This window comes from Apostichopus japonicus, chromosome 23, assembly GCF_037975245.1.
Source record: "Apostichopus japonicus isolate 1M-3 chromosome 23, ASM3797524v1, whole genome shotgun sequence".
Lineage (NCBI taxonomy): Eukaryota > Metazoa > Echinodermata > Holothuroidea > Aspidochirotida > Stichopodidae > Apostichopus > Apostichopus japonicus.
In genome coordinates this window covers 7,095,029-7,117,160 of record NC_092583.1, presented here as the reverse complement: position 1 = coordinate 7,117,160, position 22,132 = coordinate 7,095,029, and the positions used below count along the sequence as shown (strand labels likewise).

The 22,132-nt window shown below is 36.6% G+C and overlaps 2 protein-coding genes across 2 annotated transcripts; both read left to right on the top strand.

Annotated features, from left to right (window-relative positions):
* Nucleotides 1-33: 33 nt before the first annotated feature.
* On the top strand, nt 34-15,787 carry LOC139964907 (uncharacterized). The gene is made up of 9 exons (XM_071966963.1): nt 34-380; nt 1,778-1,919; nt 5,335-5,447; nt 7,547-7,849; nt 10,811-10,920; nt 12,735-12,827; nt 13,159-13,260; nt 13,966-14,190; nt 15,673-15,787. Exons 1-9 carry the CDS (start codon nt 186-188, stop codon nt 15,785-15,787), a joined length of 1,398 nt encoding a protein of 465 aa, XP_071823064.1. The 5' UTR covers nt 34-185.
* Nucleotides 13,139-21,158, top strand: LOC139964474 (G2/M phase-specific E3 ubiquitin-protein ligase-like). The gene is made up of 6 exons (XM_071966063.1): nt 13,139-13,260; nt 13,966-14,190; nt 15,673-15,934; nt 16,879-17,033; nt 17,713-17,948; nt 19,674-21,158. The coding sequence occupies exons 3-6, from the start codon at nt 15,830-15,832 to the stop codon at nt 19,964-19,966; spliced, it is 789 nt and encodes a 262-aa protein (XP_071822164.1). The 5' UTR covers nt 13,139-13,260; nt 13,966-14,190; nt 15,673-15,829; the 3' UTR covers nt 19,967-21,158.
* Nucleotides 21,159-22,132: the final 974 nt, after the last annotated feature.

Genomic DNA, 22,132 nt, shown 5'->3' with positions numbered 1-22,132 from the left:
TCGCAACTCTCTCTATATAAGGCTCTGACTTTTAGTATATAATAGCGCCATTGTAAAATGGCGGGAATCTAAATGTTCGTTGAGGTCTAGCTGGTCCCTGGATACAACGTGTACGTAATGCATACGGAGCAGTGGTGCGCTGCACGACCGGTTACTAGACTAATAGACTGATGTGAGTGATGTAAATGTACGTAGTAAAGTCACGCAATTCGCATATGCCGAGAATACATGTAGGGCCTAGGTCTTCTGCGTTTTCTTATTGTCGTGCTTCACCTGTACTGCCGTTATTTAGGTTCTCACAACAGCTCAGAAGTATGGAAGGAATTCTATCCAGACTGGAGTATAATCAACTGGTGATCGACAACTTTAGAAGAGAGGGGGTAATAAAGTCAGCATAGCCCGGGCCTATCTAGCTAGAACTATACTAGACATAGGACCTAGGCCTACTGCTACAAGGACCTAGGCCTAGTAGTAGTAGGCTACTAGGCCTAGGGCCTAGTCATTGAACATGGCTGTGTTACTGGAGTACTAATATAAGTAGTATAGCCTAGGGCCAGCCTAGGGCCTATCTAACATAGCAATACTACTACTATTATGGCTAGGCTAGGCATAAGAGCTAGGTCTAGGCTATACTAGGCTATAGCTGTATTAAATGCTACATGGAAATTACACTGCACATTGCATACATCGACAACATTATTTAGAAAGATTGCTACTTTTTGTGATGTTTCATTACCACCTGACTGAATCGATCAAAATTATGTGAGTGAGAATATTACATGTACCACTTAATTGTAAGATTTTCAATGACATGATCATTGGTTCATTGGTCGAATAAAACTAAAACTTTGATGAAAACAGAAGCCACATTATTGTTATCTCTCATCACTATAATCAAGATATATATATATGTTAAATGCCTTGGGATTCTATTGTAATCATTAGCCTATATTACTATGCAACATCATCATTATTATACCATAACTATGAATGGCAGAAGGGATCGTGAAAAAAATTTAGTGTTTTAAATTTTATAAATGAGTTCGATTTTTATTCATAAACAAGTGTGTTTGGGTAACCTAATCTTTATAAAATTTAGAAGTTGACTGCTCTAGAGGGGTACATATGTGTTAACATCATTCTACAGTGTGTAATTTGGTGGTATCAGTTGATCCAAATGATTGCATTGACTTTAAACCAACTTTTCCAGCAAAAAATATCGGAAAAGGTGATTTAAATCAGTGATTTAAAAAATTATTTGATTAAAATTGGATTTAAACCAGTGATTTTAATCAACTGTGATTTAAGTCAAACAACCCTGCTTGGTCTGGAATATATAATTTTGGTACCCGGTGCATGATGCAGATCAATGATATGGGTACACACCTGCTAGATACAGTCAGTCGAACACTGCGAAATGCCAATGCGTCTTTTTTGAAGAAAAAAAACGTTTGACATACAAATTGGGAAATATTAAAAAAAATATATATTTATGGACTGTGATATTTCACTACATTTCAAAGTCCCTTCACTACATCACTGACCAAACAAGTCAGAATTTCACACTGTAAGGCTTAAATAAATAAGTAATGTCTTTTACACTTCACATTGATGCTTCTGAATAGCATCACTGATCAGATCTGGCTGTAACTATATCCCATCTTGTTGGAGACCCTTGACAACTCAACGGACATAAGAATGGTTTTACTAATTGCAAATGGTAGGCACTGTTCTATTAATTTAGGAAATTTATTACTTGTTCTGATAAATTCTACAGGTCACTCCTGAAGCTGCAACTCTCATGAATTCGGGGCAATTTCAGCAACTTGGTGTAGAAGGTGTGGGCAGACAGGCCATCCTAATAAGCAGGTGTCGAGCATATATGCTCCGCATTGAAGATTCTGCTGGTCGCAGTGCAGGTAATTAACTGATTATTTATTTCTAGTTCTGCTACAATGTAGCATGGCTTAATACTTATTAACAACCTGTGATTATAGTACTGAGACTATACCTGTAGTAGAATGAAACTCTAGAATACAAGCACAATGTGATAATAAGATGCAGATCAAGTAAAACAGGAATACCAAAAGGTTTTGTGATTCCTTGCCATAATTCTTTGGTTAGCGTTGAAAAACCAAGATCATTGTTTAATGTTTTCACCATAGGTAGGGTTATTAGAGACTATACATAGTACACACAAATGATAAGTTAAATAATACAGACAAAGTTACATTCTGCTGAAATATTACTGTCAGGAAGTTTTCATGATCGTTCGACCCCCTGGACAATTGCCGCCCGGACAATTTCCCCCCGAAAATTTCCACCCTAATCCCCACCCCAACCCTAACCCAACCTTAATCCGATGGGGGGGGGGGGGCAATTGTCCGGGGGAAATTGTCTGGAGAAAAAATTTCCAGGGGGAATTGCTTAGTAGGTAAAAGAAAGAATCATGTTGATTTTAGGGCCAAAGCCATTAATGGTCATCACTTTACCTGGAATTTGAACATTGCCACTTAGGCTCATTTCACCCATGGTTATGAGAACAACTAACCAAAGTTCTGTAATCATCAAAAAAAATTACGATAACTCGCATAAAAATGGAATGCGGTCATTCCAAAATGCAGGTAGCACATTCCTGATGTGGTGGGACGGAATTTCAGAAAAATGAGGTAATTACATATGGGAACAAAGTTGAATATTTCTGTTTTTGGCAGTATAAATGGCCTTTAATGAGGATACTTTATGCACTATAAAATGTATCAATAGTAGTTCTTGAATGAAGAAAAAAATAAAACGAAAGTGTTCAATTCCGTCCCACCACATTTTTGAACATATTTTTTTAATTTCCAAGGGGGAAAAAAATGATAATTTTTTTTAAACTCTCCAAACTATCAACTATGTATGTAACTGACACCTCTGAGTGGAGAAATAATAAATATTTTATCCTGGATAGACAGGGGGATAGTCCAACATTTTCGTGGTGGGACGGAAACAAGGTGTGGTGGGACGGAATTTTCAATGGAAGGCAACTTCAAACAGCATGTCTGGTCCAAAATTTACCTCTGTCACTTAAGATTACAAACTTATTCAGACTCCTTGAACACCCAACCTTAAAACAATGTGATTAATTGATGATACTTCAAAATTTTATGTATCTGGAGATTCCATACATACAGTACTGTACACATCACATCAGTTTTGAACCTCATGTGTCAAAACAACACATTTTGGGGTAATTGAGAATGGGTTTTTTATCATGCATAAATAAATCCAATCACTATTGAAATAGTCCTAGTTGTTCACCCTAGGTTTCTTTCTTGGCCCTTTTGGCTATCCTAAACTATCCATTGTAGAACATGTGCTTTTGAATTGATATCATCTGCTGATGAACAATGATCCACGTGCACAAGAAATTGACTTTAAAGTCAAGTTGTTATGGTACTCACATACTGAAGCATACAAGATAGAAGAGCTAGATTGCAAGAATAAAGGTAAGAATTCATTGCTTCTCAATAGTAATATATTAATTTACCTCCAGTTCATGGTTATAGGCAATTCAGACAATTTAATAGTGATAATTATGATTTAGCCTAAGCTGTTGCTAACAGACTATGTTATTTGGAAAGGTTTAAAACAAAACTTATAATATAATGAGAGTAGAAATGTGTAGCCTACAGGACTTATGCTAGGAAGCAAACCTGTTAGATGAAATATTACCTATTTTGCTGGAGTTGTCTAGCCTAGCAAATTAATGTTTTAGCCTAAGCTGTTGCCTAACAGAATATGGTATGCTGCCTAAACTGTTGCTATCTATCATGTTAAGTTGGATTTTGAAACTTGTAGCCTACGATGCAAAAAAAGTGAACCAAAACACAAGGTAGGCTAGTTGAAATATATTGTGCAGGAAGTGTATACTGTCTATGCCTAGCAATTATTCAGCCTGTTCATAACTGCACATTATGAGGCCAATTTCATGTCATATTGCATATGTAATACACAATTCACAGGATATTGAAGCCAACTTATTCTTTCTTTCTATTCACACGTTGGCATATGGGGGAAGACCACTATTGCTTCCTGGTCCCCCAACTTCTTAATAATTAAGCCAGAAATGTGTGGGGCTATACCCCCACCCCAGTCCCTTTTCATGCATCCGCTGGTAAGAATGTCCTTTTATCTCTCTTTGCAAAACAGATCAATATGGAAAATCCTGAGCCTCAAAACGTGTCTGCTAGCAGATACATACGTTATAGGAAGAAAAAGAAGGAGAGAATGGGGTGCTGACTGCTGAGGTATTTCAAGAATGGGAGTGCATGGAGTAGGAAGAAAAGGCAAAGGGCCAACCAGAAAGCAAATAATCGAGCAGTGTACAAAGCATCCATTACATATGTTCGAAATAACTTTCCGACGGAATATGTCCAAGATCTCATCGAGCATATTTAATATTTCACTCTGGACAGCATAAACTTCATTGTTGCTTATGAATTTCTTGTGAGAGAAAACATAATTGTTTATTGTTTTCGTACCTAATCAACAGCCTTTACATTGGAAAAAAATTCCGTCCCACCACATTCCGTCCCACCACATTGACACACTTTCGGTAAAATTAACACAATTCTTATGCGTGAAGTATAATTTCTGCCATTGTTTTCCTAATGGTAGAAGAATAGTTCACCTCCATTTCAGTGTTAATAATTACTATGATATTGTACTACTTTTGATAATAATTACATAAAGGTTACATGTACATGATTTCATGAGATTTATCATTCCGTCCCACCACGTCAATATATTTGTGTTACCATGGCAACATCTTCAAATTTGTGTCTGTTTTTTTTGTGTCTGGTTGCAGTCTGTGACTGACCTGTTTGTGTGGATATCCTGATTCCTTCATATATGCTACATATAAAGTGGTATTATTCAAAAGGTCTATCAAATTCCGTCCCACCACAATACGGTAATTTTGGCTTTGGCCCACTACTCTTGGTCATATGTCATTCGGAGTCAATGTGGTCAAACACTGTATATATGGTAACAGTCATATTTCAGTTTGAAATTTGGTGTGTGTGTTTCTCATGATGATTACAGTGATGCTTTTGACTTGGTGGAGGTATGGGCTCATTTGTAGTCAGAATAGATATTTTGTGAAATTAAGGTATTTTTTGCTTGTAAACACGATAATTCGACCATGCCCGGTTCGATCAAGTTCATACTTGGTGTATGTTCCTCATGAGTACATGATCCCTATTGTTTTTGAGAGAGGTCATCTGAAGTCAATCTCTACAACATTTCTAAACACATTAAGTCAACCCTAACATTTCTTTCTGAATACAGCATCTGCAAATCATCTTACAGTTTTCAATCTGTTCCAGCCATACTCCAACAAAAAAAAGAAAAGGAAGTCACTTGTGACACTGGAATTTGTGTGCCTCGCTTTGCCTTCCTCAGTGAGTAAACTTTTTGATTCTTTGCCAGTGGTGAAATGGATCTATGCAATCATAGTGGGATATGTGTGTGTGTATGACAGGCCTTGTAAGCACTTTGATCACAGCAGTACAATTCATTGTTGATCTCATATTTGAAAGAAGTTTGCATATATAGCGAGTAGATGACCCCATATGGTTCTGCTATAGGTCAACAGTGTCAAACATTGAAACCCATTTAACCAAGCTAACTAAGTCATGCAAATTTGGATTAATTTTTATTCCATGGCTCCAGCCTATGAATCTACAGTATGCAGTCACGACTGAGTGTGTGCAGTGGCGTAGCCAGGAGGGGGGGCACAGGGCCATGCCCCCCCCTGGCAGATTTTTCAATTTTTTTTTTTTTAATAATCTAAGAAATGTATATTCCTGACACTAATTTTACTTCAAAAGATAACAAATGTAGCACCAGATTGCATCTAGGACCCTTAGTTATTCAAAATTTTCTCAAAGCGAAAGGGTATAATTTCTATTTTTTTGTATAATTTTTATGCGTCTTAATTAAAATCGTAAATTCGGGATAAGACAATTCTTGAACTTGTTTACTTCAACAGTTACAAAATATAGTTTTTGAACAATTAGGGCTCCTTAGAAGCAATTATTAGAACCAGATTGCTTCTAATTGTTAAAAAATTTCTCAAAGTGAGAGGGCTAATTTCCATTTTTTGTATAACTTATTGTCCTCTTTAATTAAAAACATAAATATTGCAGAGACTAACCAAAAAATAAGAAAATTCTGGACCTTAAGTTTACTTCAAAAGTTACAAATCAAGTAGCAAATTGCTTCTAAGGACCCCTAATTGTTCAAAAATTTCTTAAAGCAAAAGGGTTCATTTCCATTTTTTTATGACTTTTTGTCCTCCTCAATTAAAAATGTAAATACGGACAGACTAATAAAAAAATTATGAATTTCCTGAACATAAATTTACTTGAAAACAGGGTTCCCAGGTTTGGACATCGGTGGTTTTAACCATGGTTTTGACCGCGGTTTAAACCGGCCGTCCAAAACAGGTTTTGGACGTGTCCAAAACCTAAAAGTGGCAAAACTCTTTAAAAAGATATTTTCAGGTAATTTTCTGTGGTGCAATTTAGTTCTTTTATTGTTTTGGACGCATTTAGACGGGTTTAAACCAGGTTTTTGCCACTGTCCCGGCAAAAACAGGTTTTGGACGGCCCAAAACCGAACCCTGTTTGAAAAGTTGCAAAATATAGTACCAGATTGTATCTAAGTACCCTTAATTATTCAAAATTTTCCCTATCCCAGGAGGGCGATCACAAAATTCTTAAGGGCCCCCACTCACCAAATTCGTGGCTACGCCACTGCGTGTGTGTGTGTATGTATTCGGCATGTTTGTGTGTCACTACGCTTGTAATTAGGATTTCTCAGCAGTCCCAAGGTGAATTGATGTCATACTTGGTGCATAGGTAGGTTACCCATAGTGAGTAGACAATCCCTAATTATCAAGGTCACACTGCCTGTACACTTCAGTGGTAGCATATTGTAATGACTGTGGTGGTGATACAAGTCAATAAACCTAAAACCCACCAAGCAATAGGTTTGAAGGGTTTTTAGATGCAACATTACTGTAAGGGTTGATCTGGAGGCATGTTTATTTTGGAGCCAATGTCATGAATATTTATTAGTGGGCGGGGCTTAGAGCCAATTCCTTAAAATGACAATGTCTCAGCATCGTATATATGTGGGTAGATGCGCGTAAGTTTGCATCCACCATATCGTTGAGTCTTGTGCACCCAACTGTTAGATATTCATATACTACAGTAACTACACTCTATGACATAGCAGTCACTGTACATGGATATAGTATGTGGACATGTGCTACTTACGCTTTAGCCGAACTTAATGTGACAGATGCTCTAAATTAAACTTTTCATTAGTTAAGGGTCATTAGATGCAATTTGGTGTTATGTTTTGCAACTTGAAGTAACATTATGTAAAGAATTTTATGTTTGACTATCGGGGCGATGAGATAATGATCAGGATTCAAATTCAAAAAAACATTTCTTTTTTATTAATGTTGATTGTATGGGCACGTTTCTTTCAGGAACGCATTCCATCTGATTTGACCAAAAAGATCCTAAAATCACCAGGCCTTGGAAAGAAAAAACTGGCACTGGATTCGGCAATGACTGCCAGTGAGCTACGGGAACATCTTTTTGATGAATACCCAAAGTTGAGGGATGCTGGAGGGTTTCAATACCTGAAAACTTCTGGCCAGCTTAAAGTGTTCGAGGTCATTCCATTGGCTCCTGGTGGCGGCTACAGCGTAGCCAACATAAAGGCCATTGTTAAGCAGGCAAAAGTGTATCTCAGACCAATCCAGGCTGAGCTGGACCTCTCAGCTGTGGTAAGTAGCAATTCTAGATTTGTGAACAACATCCATTTTTTTACTGCATGTGAAAATAACTAACTACATGGTGCATTGATGCACTTTGGTTTTGATTGATGCTTCTCTTCGGAACATTGAATTTGAAATACTTTGTCAAAATTTTAAACCTTTTATTTGAAATTTCCCCTTATATGAGATTGCTTAGTTATGTGTCTGCTTATTTGACAGACAGTGAAACAATAACATTTGGGACGGTTAAGATAAATTAGGTTTGATAAGGTACCCTTACCTAACACGAATATATTCGATAAGTATTCGATAAGTATTCAAAGATTTCCTTAGTATTCAGAAAATCTACCATATAACACACAGTACAAAATAAGTATTCGAATACTAATACGAATAACTATAAGCCTTCGTCAGAGCCGAATTATGTAAATGAGTTAAGTATTCGAATACCTGTTAGGTATTCGAATAGGTATTCGAATAGGTATTCGAATAGGTATTCGAGTAGCTTTTGGAATAGCTATTTGAATACTTAGCTCATTTACATATAAGTATTCGCTCATTTAAATAATTCGGCTCTGACGAATACTTATAGTTATTCGAATACTTATTCGCTAGTATTCGAATACTTGTATGCTAATTAGATATGTTATGAAGGCTTAACAGGTTTCTGAATACTTACTTGAATACTTATTGAATACTTGTATGCTAATTAGTTCCAAGTAAGGAGAGTTAGGAATTTGGCCAGCTTGTTGCCCTAGCTTCTTGATTAAATCTGCTATTAAAAGTTGAATAACATTCACAAGGAATAAATATCTATTTGAAATGGAGTGTTAAGCACAGAATACTAAAACAGTAGGTCTTATGAATATGATCGATGAAATTTTGGAAACACTTCAGCTATTAAATCCTCCGCGGTATATTTCAAATATTTTTGCGCTGTTCAAAGTGTAAGGGTGTTAGCCACTGAAAAAAATGTTTGTTCTTGATCAGAGAACTCTGGGTTTGGTTGGAAGACCAAACACAGAGCAGATACATCAAAACTGGAAAACTCAACCGGATTGGATCAAAAGAAATTATAATTATGAATAACAAACAATATTCAGCTGATCTGGGCCCAGTCAAAGAATTAAATAAAATAACTTACAGTCGTGAGGTCACACCCAAATGTTAAAGTAAATACACTTAATTTAAAAGTCTGTTCTGGTGAGTTGGCCTGCTGGTGACATCAAGTATTCTACGACATCATATCTTCCACGACATCAGATATTCCACAACATCAGAAATAGTTGAACACAATAAATGGTATTATGAATGTCCGATCCCAACAAAGTATTATCCTTCAATTTATAAGCAATGGTGTCGCAGGGTATCCTTCAGTAAAATAATTTCAATATCCTCAGTAGTACAATAATGTCCTTTATAAGAAATGGTGTCCCGGAATATACTTTATTGTAAAATAATATCCTTTATAATAAAATAGTGTCCCAGACTGTCAGTTGAATATCACAACTTCCATAAAATGATAAGGACTACAGTAACTTGAACTATGTAAATTAAGGTTTAAAACAAACTATCCAGCCATTAAAACTATCTTTCTCTTCTTTTGCAACTGCCTTGCTCAGATACTTATAGCCAACTGCCTAACTCCTTATACCCCTCACAAAACTCCCTTTGTTACTAAAATATACACACACAGACCCCATTTCCTGTGAGAGCCAATTTCCAGGAAGAACAAGATAGTTGCCTAGCAACCTAGAAGAGGTAGAAGTGTAGAGGTTTTAATCCACAAGACAACATACAAATATACTGTACAAATGTATAGCCCCTCTGTTCAGTGCACAATGCACCTAATAAACAAGTAAAACTATGGTACAAAACAAAACTTTATGTAAGAGCTGACCATCTTACAAAAGGAAATAAGTGTTCGAATAGGCATTCAATGAAATAGGTGTTCGAATACTTATTGGAATAGCTATATTTAGCATTCTCTAAGCATTCGAAGGAAAGAAGTATTCGAATACCTATTGGAATAGTTATTTTAAGTATTCAATTAGTTATTCTAAAGTCTGAATGCTTAAATTTTTGAAATACCAACTATATAGCTATTCGAATACTTAGCGAATACTTAGCGAATACTTAATAGTTATTCGTGTTGGGTAAGGGTATGCATTATGAATCTAAATTACAGTTTTGCTGTATTCATCTTATTGATATCATGGCAAAAGGAATCTATGTACGCAATCACGTGGGTTTTTGTGTATGCGTATGTGATGCTCTCATTGCGATGGCCGTATCTCAGCAGTGCCAAATTGGATTGTTCTCATAACTGGTATGTATTTTGGCCGCATTGAGTAGATCAACCTTATTCATTTGCCAATGTTGTTGTTCTCATTTCCCTTCTTGAGTAATTTGGTTTTTTAGCTCAAACCAGCTATCTGTCTGTCTGTCTGTCTGTCTGTCTGTCTGTCTGTCTGTCTGTCTGTCTATCTATCTATCTATCTATGTATCTAGCCTTCTGTTCACAATTGTTCTGTAGCGCACTGCTTCTTTTTTTGATGAAACTTGGACACAATGACCACTGGATGATGGGTCATAAGTGAGTGGTGGTCCAAAATTTGGGGTCAAGGGTCACATGTGGGCCATGAAGGGCCATTTTAGGGCCATTTTGTGTAGATATGCAAAATGTATCCTACAGATTATATGGTACAATATTGAGGGTTTGTCACAATAGTACTGTGGTAGTGGTGCCCTCAGGGAGTTAGGATTTTTGAGTTCGAGGCCATATGTGGGCCATATGGCCCATTTAATAAAATCAATCAAAATGCTTCTTTTCATACAAATTCTATGGTACAATTGTGTGGGTTACAGGGTTTGTCACTATGGTTCTTTGCCAGTGCCTCATTTGGGTTGTTCAGGAGTTTGGTATAATCATATAATCACAAAAACATTTCGGTTTTCTGGTTTGTTTAGACGGAGGATGTATCTGTAGTAGATGATACGCTGCAAGAATGTTTCATTTGTCACGTGGAGATTCCTGAAACAAAGCTGAAACAACACAGGGAAAGTTGCAATGGAAATAGGTATGCCATGTGTGTTTTTTATTAGTGAACAAATTTAGATGGCCAGTCGTTGCATTTGGGGTGGGGTTGGTGTATATCTGCCAGAATGCTTGTAAACCTGGAATGCATGAATAATGATAGCATAGGAACCAATGTAATCAGGTTGGTACGTGTGTGTGTGTATGTGACACTTTGGGATTGTAAACATGATAACTCAATACAGAAATGATGGATTAATGCGGTACTTGGCACATATGTGTTGCGGAGTGTTGCCCATATACTGTAATGGAGTCAGCTCATAGTGGTACACATCATTGCCAGGTATACAAAATTTGATCTCATTGATATTCATGAGTGGGCGGAGTTAATTGTGATTTTGCCAATATTAGCTTATAAACACAAACTCTCAACAATGGTAACCTTGATTAAGCTCATAATTGACACGCATTGCCAACACATAGTACTAGAAGCCTGTTGCTTTTCATGCTGCTGTTATAAATACTACTTGATTTTGGTGGAGGTCAAATGTCATATGAGGTCAAATTGCAAACTTTTTTTGTATGCACAATAAGTTATTAACAGAGCTAACATGAATCAGATTCATACTTGCTTGAAACATTCTCTATAGTAACTAGAACAGCTCTAACGTGTATCACATATTAATGAGTAGGCGGTACTTAAAGTTTAATCTTCAAACTTTGATATCTCAACATCCGTAAGCCTGATTTTGTTCAAATTTGGTGTGATAGTAACAGTTGTATATGGGCACATTCTAAAGCGATAATTAAATAGCCGTCAGTTATATTCATGAGTGGGCAGAGCCAAGCAGGATTTTGGCAATGTTAGCTCTTAAACATGAAATCTGGAAGTCTAACTTTGAATAAGCTCATGCTTGGTTTATAGGTCCTCCATAGTGAGTAACTGGTCCCTATTGTTTTCAATGCTGATATACTGAATAATAATGAGTAGGCTGGGCTTAACATAAATTCATTCAAACTTCAATACTTTGCAACTGTAAGCATGATTTTTCTCCATGATTAAAGGGGAACTGAAGCATGAACTTTCGGAGACATATATTGTGGAGCAATCAAATACAAGTACTTTACTGAAAACCGTATTCGAAAATCAAGTCTTCAAGTCTCCTTCTTGTCAAAAAAAAAAAAACCTAAATAGAAAACTAAACAAGATTTTTGAATGCGGTTTGCACTAAAATACTTTTATTTATTAATTACTATACAATATATTTTTTTCAAAAATTCAGGGTTATAGAGAAATACATAAAACAAAGCAACTTGTAGTACCTGTGTGACATCATAGACTTGCTTCAACTTGTAAAAAAAAGAAAAAAGAAAAGATAATAAAAAACTAAGCAAGACTTTTGAATGCGGTTTTCGGTAAAGTACTTGTATTTCATTGCTCTACAATATATATCTTCAAAAATTCAGCCTTCAGTTCCCCTTTAAGCATGATTCTGCTTGGAATCATTTGAAAAAAATTTGAATCATTTGAAGGTGGTACATATGCTTTCAATATATAAACTTTTGATCTAATTAATATCCATGAGTTGGTGGGTTATGGCATACTGTAAACTATGCTACAACATGAATGAGGACCCATAACATAATGTCATCCAACATATAAATAATCTGAAAGCATTAGCGTATAATGTTGTAAGTTCTAGGAGTGATATGATTAGCATTTAGGTGAAATATCTAACATAGTAGTTGTTGGCATAGTGACAAGTGGTAAACCCCATATTGATTTGATGTAGTAGTTTGTGAAGGTCACTTCTAATTATGTGTTGATATTATTTTGTGTTAATCATCTTCTGACAGCAGAGACAGTAGTGCTTTGGCAGGTCCATCAGCACCAGCGAGATCAACACAACAAAGACAATCTCCTTCAACTCCTTCTGATAGTTATGCAAAGTAAGATTAATTATCACGAAAGAGCAAAATTTTCGGAATGGGAAGATGCAAGAAATAAATCCTTATTTGTTCTTGCAAGCAATTTCACATATTATCAGAATAATTGTAATGTTCTTCTTGCCAGTCATGTTTATGCGGTAGCCACAAAATGAGTGAAAACATTTTTGATTCACTGGCGATGGGCGAAGGAATATATGTAATCACGAATGCGTATTTGTCGGTACGTGTGTGTATGTGACAGGAGCTCATGATCAGACTCTCTCAATGAGGGAAACTAGGATGAATCTCAGCAAGGAATCACAAATTGTCTTCATTCTCTTGTTTTCTACAGGTATGTCGCTGATTATATCGATCTGCTTGAGCCGGATTATGCAAGTGATGATGAATTACAGCATGTTATAGAAGACAGCTTGAAGGACATAGATAACAATCGGTAAATTATACGGTAATCTCTAAGAGCCAATGCGAGTATAACAAATAATTATTTATTAAACTTAACTTTCAGGAGTTAACTTGGACTGGACTCATAAATAGGTTACCCCTATTCAGTAGAAGAACACTATTGATTTTTGGTCCAAGTAAAATGTCAGTTGGGGTCAGCATTGGTCGAAAAATGAAAACCTTGTGATGGTCATATCTGAATTGTTCTAGCTGTGGATTTTCTCCTATTTGGTATATTTGTTGAAATGAATGGGTAGAAGAACCCTGTTGATTTTATTTGAGTCAGTGGTCGTTTTAGGTAAACATGGTTTAAACACTGAAAAGTCTGTAGACACCCCTTGTAAAAGCCATGACTTTGAAGTTCCAACTTGAACTGATTTCTCGCTAAGTATTCAATAGAAAAACCCTAGATGCAAAAGTTGTGAGGGAACAGCTTATAATTCTTGTCTGAAACTTGTGGGCAGGTACTCAAAGGTGCAAATTTGATAATTTTTTTTAAGGACTCGTGCCTGGACTCGGACCGAGTCCTCGAGTCATTTTGACCGAGTTCGAGTCCTTCAAGTCAGAGTCCGAGTCCTCAAAAAAAGGACTCGAGACCGAGTCCGGACTCGAGTCCTTCAGCACTGGTACTTATTTTAGAATATGTTCTACCGTTCTTAAAGTGCAATTAAGATTATTCTTTTAAATTTATTTGCAGTGATGACACCATTCTAGAAGCAAGGATGCAGGAAAAGTTGGGGCAATATCATTTGTTGCGAGAGGAGGAGAAAATCCACGTTGTTGTTAGGCGGAGGAAAATTCCCAAATGTGCAGCAGATGCCATAAATTCCCAAGCAGGGTTTTCATTTTTTAAGGATCCAGTCATTTGTTTTTCTGGGGAGGAGGCAGTTGACCTTGGAGGTCCAAGAAGAGAATTTTTTACGTGAGTAACTTGTGTTAGACTAAATTGGCTATATACCAATAGATTAAGACAAGGTGCAGAAGTCTATCTATTTGTCTGTCAATAAATTAAATGGGCTGCTTCACATGAACCACTTGATGTGTGAAAAATCAGACTTTGTCAAGTTGTCACATCTGTACTGTTGCATGATTTTTTATTCCTTGCAGAATCTATGCATTCATGATGGTGTGTTTATATGTGTGGGTGATGCTCCATGCAGGGGTAGCGCCAAGCCCCAAATTTAGTGGGTCCGAACTCATGTTTTTGGACACCTTAAAAATTGCTACCTCTGATTTTAAGGGGTCCAGGACTAATATTAAGGGGTCTGAGTTCGACAGTCAATTTGCCATTTTCCCAACGATGAGAGGCTACTATTCACTTACCCAGTAGGCCAGTAAGCGAAAGTTCAATCAAAGTCGTTCCAGGGTAGGATTTAATTTTTGCCTAACGGGGGCTCTTTTCAATTTTTTCCTAAAAAAAAAGCCCCCATGGAAGAGGGCTTGGGGCGATTTTGACCCACAGAGGGCACTTTCCAAATTCGGAGATGTCATGCCAAAAAATGAACATCTACAATATGAGAGGAGGAGTAAACAAAAATGTGGACCAAAACGAAAGGCGATATGCACTTTTTCCGGCAGTATAGGAAATTTCAAAATACTCGGACGCACTGAGAAGAGGCTATTTTTTTTTCGCGCGTCCACAGCGTGATCAGTGCGTCCTGGACGCACAAAAATGCGACCCCTGGCTCCATGCAAGCACCATACATGGACAATGCCTTGGTGGACTGAGTTCAAACTTGGTGTGTAGGTTCCCCAATCCCCATAATAAGTACAAGATCCCTAAAGGTCATTTGAGAGGGGTCAAAAACTGAAAGCCTTGTAACCACCATAACTTATCAGTGTGAAAATGATCCTACTGATTCTGCTACATGTTACAAGTCATTTGATTGTAATAGGGGTAAAATGCTGGAAACTTTGAAACCAGCAAGCCCAAGTTGTGCCAACCTGACAGAACTTTAATATTGACACCTATTTTGCTTTTACATGGCAATGAATCACAAAACCTTGTTGTTTTTCTGGGTAATTTCTATATTCTAAAAAGAATTGTCAGTGAGCTGAGTGAAATTCAACATGATTTGTGCAAATATAAGAGATCAAAAGTTATTTGCAGTCAATGGGGGTTTAAAGCAATCTCATAGTCACATTTCTCAGCAGTGTTTACTTGAAATTTGAATTGGACAATAAACAGGCTTAAAGTAATCCGCTGAAATTTTGGCTTTACATCCTGACCAACACCCCCCCCCCCACACACACACACTTTTCAGTTTGTCTTCATACTTGGTGCGTAACTTGTATGGGATGACTAGTATGCTATAAACAAGATAAAATATCATTATTATGAAGTATTTTCAAATGGGCCTGCATTCAATAAATTGTGAAATAATGATACATTATCTCTCATCAGGTTATCCACACAGCAATTATCACATCTGGGAATCTTTGAGGGCAAGACTGACAAGCTATACTTCACCCATGATATTGTTGTTTTAGAAAAGGGCCTTTATCGACTTGCTGGTTGAATAATTGCATGGAGTATTCTTCATGGCGGTCCTGGTTTCCCTATGCTACACCCCTGGCTCTATTCTATGATGTGTGACAATAAACCAAGTGAGGAGTTCTCCACTGAAGATGTTACTGATCCAGATGTGATGGGTCACTTGCAGAAGGTAATAGCTGAATGGGCTCTTTGTTGTAATGGGTTAGAATCAGTGTTAGAATCATCTTGTAATCATATAGGGTATTTGTGTTTATCTAATTTTTAGCTCATACCAGCATGCTGGTGTGAGCTTTTGTAATGGTGTGGGGTCTGAAAGTGGGGAGGGGAAATTCCCTCCTATGTTCAGCAGAACACATTTGGGGATCTTTGTGAAAGTTGTAAGCAATGATCGTTGCATGGAAAACAAATTGCACTGGAAATACCGAAAAGAGCCCCTGAAATAGTCCAAAATTGAAATCTCCCCCATAAGAATTGCTGTGTGGTACTTGGCTAATTCTATGGTACAACCGATGTGGTTTTTTAGCTCAAACCAGCATGCTGGTATGAACTATCGTTACAGTGCGTCAACAATTGCTCATAAAAATAAATAAAATAAATACCATATATTAAAGTGCTGTTATCATGAAATAAAACATGCTCAAGAGCACTGTACAAAAGAACCAATACCTTGGATATAAAATTACCAAACTTAAGAAAACCTTAAAGTAATAACAACAGCAAGAAAAGTAGAAGTAAAACATGCTCAAGAGCACTGTACAAAAGAACCAAATCTTGGAATATAAAATTACCAAACATCAAATTGATCCTCTGCATTCATCCTAATCACCTGTACGGTTACAGATTCTTTGTAATCAGTGTCATAGCTGCCGGATGGTCTAACATGCTTTGATTGTCTCACCTATGTATGTAGATATGTTCAATAATAATGTAGAAATTAACTTGGGACCTCTACATTTTTAGTTTTTCACTTTAAAGAAATTAATGGATCATCATTGGTGGCCCTATATTTAACCTTCACTACACACCTTCAGTCCAATATAAGTTTTTTGGTGAATTGTATAAACTTAAATACCAACAAGGTTAACTGAAGAGTCATGTTTATTGGCATTGCAGATAGAAAACTGTTCATCAGAAGCCTTGCTGGAAGACACCATAATTATGGTTGGTGACTGGGCTGCCAACAACGGATGCCCTGCTATATACAGCATGTCAATGGCAAACAAGGAGGATATTCTAAAGACCCTTTTCAAACAGCACATCTATTACATGTATATTTGCTAGTATTTAGCTCATACCAGGAAACCACTGTGTTTTATTTATCTATCTATCCTCCTATCAGTCTACAGTCTGTTAACTCTTTCTGAAAAAATCATATATTGACGGATTATTATAAAATCAATAATTGCCCACAATAGGCACATTAGGTTGTGAAATGGTACATTGCCACTCCATTCTACCGGTAGACCATTTAAATGTAATACTGATGCATGACAGATGAAGAGATTACAACTTTCTGTGATAAGGGTTTCATTTGCCAACTAAGCCATATATGATCTTCTGGTAGTGCAAATGTGTAATTGCACTTGTAATGGGGAGGTGTAAGGGTGCTATTATAAATAAATGGTGCTATGTATGACAACTTTAACTGTATTTATGTACAACATTTTTCAATGTTTTAAAAGGAACATAATAGTCGCTCCAAAGCAACGTCTAATACACTGAGTAAGAAATCATGTATGAAGTGTTATATATTTATGACAACGTATGGATATTCTGTGTCTTGCTTATGCTGATTGGTTGAAAATGACATACTTTTGACAGTTAGTACTCCTTTGTAATGTGTATTGGGGCAACTTTATTTTCTACATATTGATAAAATGTTGTTTGTCGATTTGTTTTTCTTTGCACCCCTGTAATCATCATTGTGGATTTTTTCTCTCATGTTAGATGCAAGTCTGAAATAGATGACTTCAAGCGAGGTCTCGACAGTGTTGGGAAGTTATGGAGTATGATCCATGAAGACCCTGCACCATTCAGGTGCCTTCTAGTCATGTGTGACCACCCTCTTACCTTCTCTTCTGTCAAGAAGTTATTTCACATTAGGTGGTCAGAGAATTGTGCACATCGTGAAAAGGAGGAGGAGACCATATATTGCTGGGAAGAGTTCCTACGCAAGGCTTGGAGTAAGTGTCATAAATATAAATGGTTGAAATAAAATATATTTGTTTTTGGTTCCTTGGCAACATCCAAATGAATCTATGTAGACATGACTGCATATGTATGTGTCACAGGAGCTTGTAATCAGGCTTTCTCAATGGGGGAAAATGGGGGAAAGCTATTTAATTTGCAAGAGGTTAAAGGTCAACAGAGGTCACACACTGAAAACCTTGTAATCAAGCTCACAAAACCTGGATGAAGCTCATATTTGGTACATAGCTAGATAAATGCTATTCTTTTGGGTTGAGATCAAAGGTCAGCTATGGTAAAAAACGGTAACAAATTTAGTAATCATGCTAATTCAATGAGGGAAATTTAATCGAATGTCATACTTATTATGTTGGTTGCCCATATTGAGGAGGAACCCATTATTTTTACCGTAGTTCAAAGGTCATTTGAGGTCAAATCATGATAAATCCATGTAATCAAGATAACTCAATGGAGGAAACTTAGATGAAGCTCATATTTGGAACATAGTATGACCATGAGGAGTAAATAAGTGCTATTAATTTTGGTAATCAGACTAACTCAATGAGAGAAACTTGGGTGAACCTCATACTTAGTATGTATGTTACTAGTATCAAGTAGATGAACGGTACAAGTTTTACCAAGAGGTCAATATCTAGAGTTTAAACACTGAGAACCTTGTAATCAAGATAACTCAATGAGTAAAAGTTGGATGACGCTCATATTTGGTACTTAGGTTTACCATAATGAGTAGATAAATGCTACTAGTTTTGGTTGAGGTCAAAAGTCAGATGTAGTAAAAAATGTAGTAATCATGATAATTCAATGAGAGAAACCTAATTGAATGTCATACTTGGTATGTTGGTTGCCCGTATTGAGTAGGTTTATACTCATATTAAGTATATCCACCAAACAGGTATTACCAAGAGGTCAAAGGTCACTTCATGTGTGTATGTATGTATGTATGTATGTATGTATGTTTGTGACACTTGCTAGTAATCGCGATATCTGAAGAACGACAACCTGTACACATTTCATATTTGGCATGAAGGTTACCCATATTGAGTACATGACCCCTATTGTTTTTGGTCAGTTAGGGGCCAAAAACCAAAATATTTAAAAAAGCAATAACTCCCATTGACAGGGTCCATGGTTGATATTTTGGAACTAGTTGTGAATATGGCAGAGGATCGTTTCCAAACATAACGGTCATGTGATCCAAGGTCAACAAGGGTCAATTAGGGGTCAAAAACTAGTATTTTTGGAATAACTTGAGAACAAAATGTCTGTCAAGGTTGGGAGTTACGCTATTGTAGTCTAATAGTCAACCAGCATCTGGTTGACCTTTGACCTCAGGTTGACCTCCTCTGACCTGTATTAGTTTCTTTGGTTATTCAAATTTTTGTGGCCACGAACAATCAAACTTGTCCAATTGTCACCCAGCTGGTTCTGTCACCACTGGCTACCACAAATACCACACTGGAATGTTTCAACCCCCACAATATTGTTTCAATCTTTATCAACAATCAATAATGAAATTCCTAAAAAATATGGCAAGGAATCACTACGCACAGTTGCGTTCTTGTTACTAAAAAAATAATGATTATGTGGTTTAAGAACACTGGAATATATTTTGAAGACTAGCATATCTGTATTGGGGGTAAGCAATGTTACAATATGTGAAGTCGATCTATTGCAACTTTTATATTCTATTTCATGTATAGCTGGTGATTGCTCTCAGGACATAGAATTGGATGATGGCACAACAGACAACATTAAAATTGAACTACATCATATCCTCCGGTTCTGCACTGGCGCTGATGGAATACCCCCAACAGGATTTCACAAACAAATAGATATGGAGTTTTTCAGTGTCCGTGATGGAACAAAACCCCTCCCAATTGCGTCAACCTGCGGGCTGGAATTACACCTCCCAAGGGGTGTGGAAGACACCAAGTTCTTTGCAGACATGATGATGGAGGCTATTTTGTGTTCTCCAGGCTTTGGCAAGATGTAGACTTGTGCAACACAGCTGCTCGTCTTAGCTCATATCAGTTTGTTTGAACTATTGTGGTGGTGTTATGAATAGTTCACAATCTATCTCATATATATCTATTCAAAATTGTTTTAATTAGTTAACCAAAGTAGTTAGAAGCACGTACATGCAAACTGAAATGATGATCATGAGATTCTTCCAGTATGATCACGCATTCATGATGAAAGATCATTTTTAAGTATTGGGGCCGCTGCATAAAAAAATAAGCTTTGTAATAAGTTTTAGGAGTTGGCAATAATGATTTTCAGTTATTGCATTTGGTTCTTTGCTATAGGCAAAGGGAATTTATGCAATTATGATGGTGTGTGTACGTGTAAAGCTGCTTGTAATCAAGATACCTCGATAAAGTAACATTCAACCAATTTCTTACTCAGTATGCTGATTACCCATAATGAGTTCTAGGTCCCTATTGTTTTGGGGTCTGGTCAAATGTCATCATAGAGTGAAAACCTTTAACAGGATGTATTCAATAGGTTCCTCATATTAAGGTCTCAGGCCATATTGATTTTGGTAGAGGTTAAAACTGAAATGCATAATCAATGCGTAATCACGATATCTCAAGAAGTTGAACTTTACTTGATCTCATATTTAGTATGTGGGTTGGCCCAGATTGAGTAATTGAAATCTACTAATTGTGATTAGTGTTTACACAGGTAATAAGAGACATTACCTGTCAGGTAATCAGGTACCCTAATTTTATTTCCACTATGATCTGTGTAACACTAAATGCACTGTATCACATACTGGTAATGCTGGAGCACATTCTACACCAGGAAAAATGGATGTATTCAAAGATACTTGTCATTGGAACTAATAATTCAACAGTTTGTTTGTAATTAATATATTATATATTTCATTTTCATGGTTTCCTATCATATTTAATGAGTGATAGACCTGTACATGATGATTTTGAGGGCTCAGGTAACAAATTAGGAACCGTGTAGCAATTTATCTGACAGGTATACATGTGTAATCACTAGTTGTGATAGGTCATTAGAGATCAATGGGTCAGTCACTAAAAGCATGGGTATTACATGAATATTAATGAGTAGGTGGTGCTTAAAGTGAATTTCCTCTAACTTCAATATCTCCATAACCGTAAGTCTGATTTTGTTCAAACTCAAGTGTGGTTGTATGACAGGGACACATACCCACATGAATGGCATAGCCTAAACAATATTTTGACAATTTAGCTCGCAAACAAATAGGTCATCTGAACATTGGATAAATCTCGCACTTAAGTCTGCCCATTGTGAGAGGACAACTTATATTCATATGGAGGACGTCAAATATCATTTTAAATAATTTTTATTCAGATAAGGTTTCTTTATTGTCGATGTTTGGGAATTTTCGGCCAGAGGCCATCTTGAGCCCTCAATCTGTCAAAAAACTGAAGACATTGTAACCTTCTAAACCAGCAGTGTGTTTAATGAATATATTACGTGGTACATGTATGCAAGTTGCCCCGAGTTAGTATGTGAACCCTGTTGATTTTGGAACAGGTAAAGGTTGGCATTTTATTATATGGCATGTTCTGTATGTTATTTGACAGGCTATCACTTGTAGTTGTTTTTATTCCGTCCATACCATTTTTTTATCAATATCCAGGGATGCTATTTCTCACAAGGATAGCTACAGCAGGACACTTATGTAAAGCTCAAACATTGTGTGATTTGTAAACATTTTATTTGCATCCAATACTTAACCATGATGCTGAAATTGTGTGCAGTAACTATTCTTGCCAGCCGATGTTAGGTAGTTGTTTTTATTCCGTCCAAAACATAATTTTCTATCAATATCCAGGGATGCTATTTCTCACAAGGATAGATATAGCAGGACACTTATTTATGTAAAGCTCAAACATTGTGTGATTTGTAAACATTTTATTTGCATCCAATACTTAACCATGATGCTGAAATTGTGTGCAGTAACTATTCTTGCCAGCCGATGTTAGGTAGTTGTTTTATTCCGTCCAAAACATAATTTTCTATCAATATCCAGGGATGCTATTTCTCACAAGGATAGATATAGCAGGACACTTATTTATGTAAAGCTCAAACATTGTGTGATTTGTAAACATTTTATTTGCATCCAATACTTAACCATGATGCTGAAATTGTGTGCAGT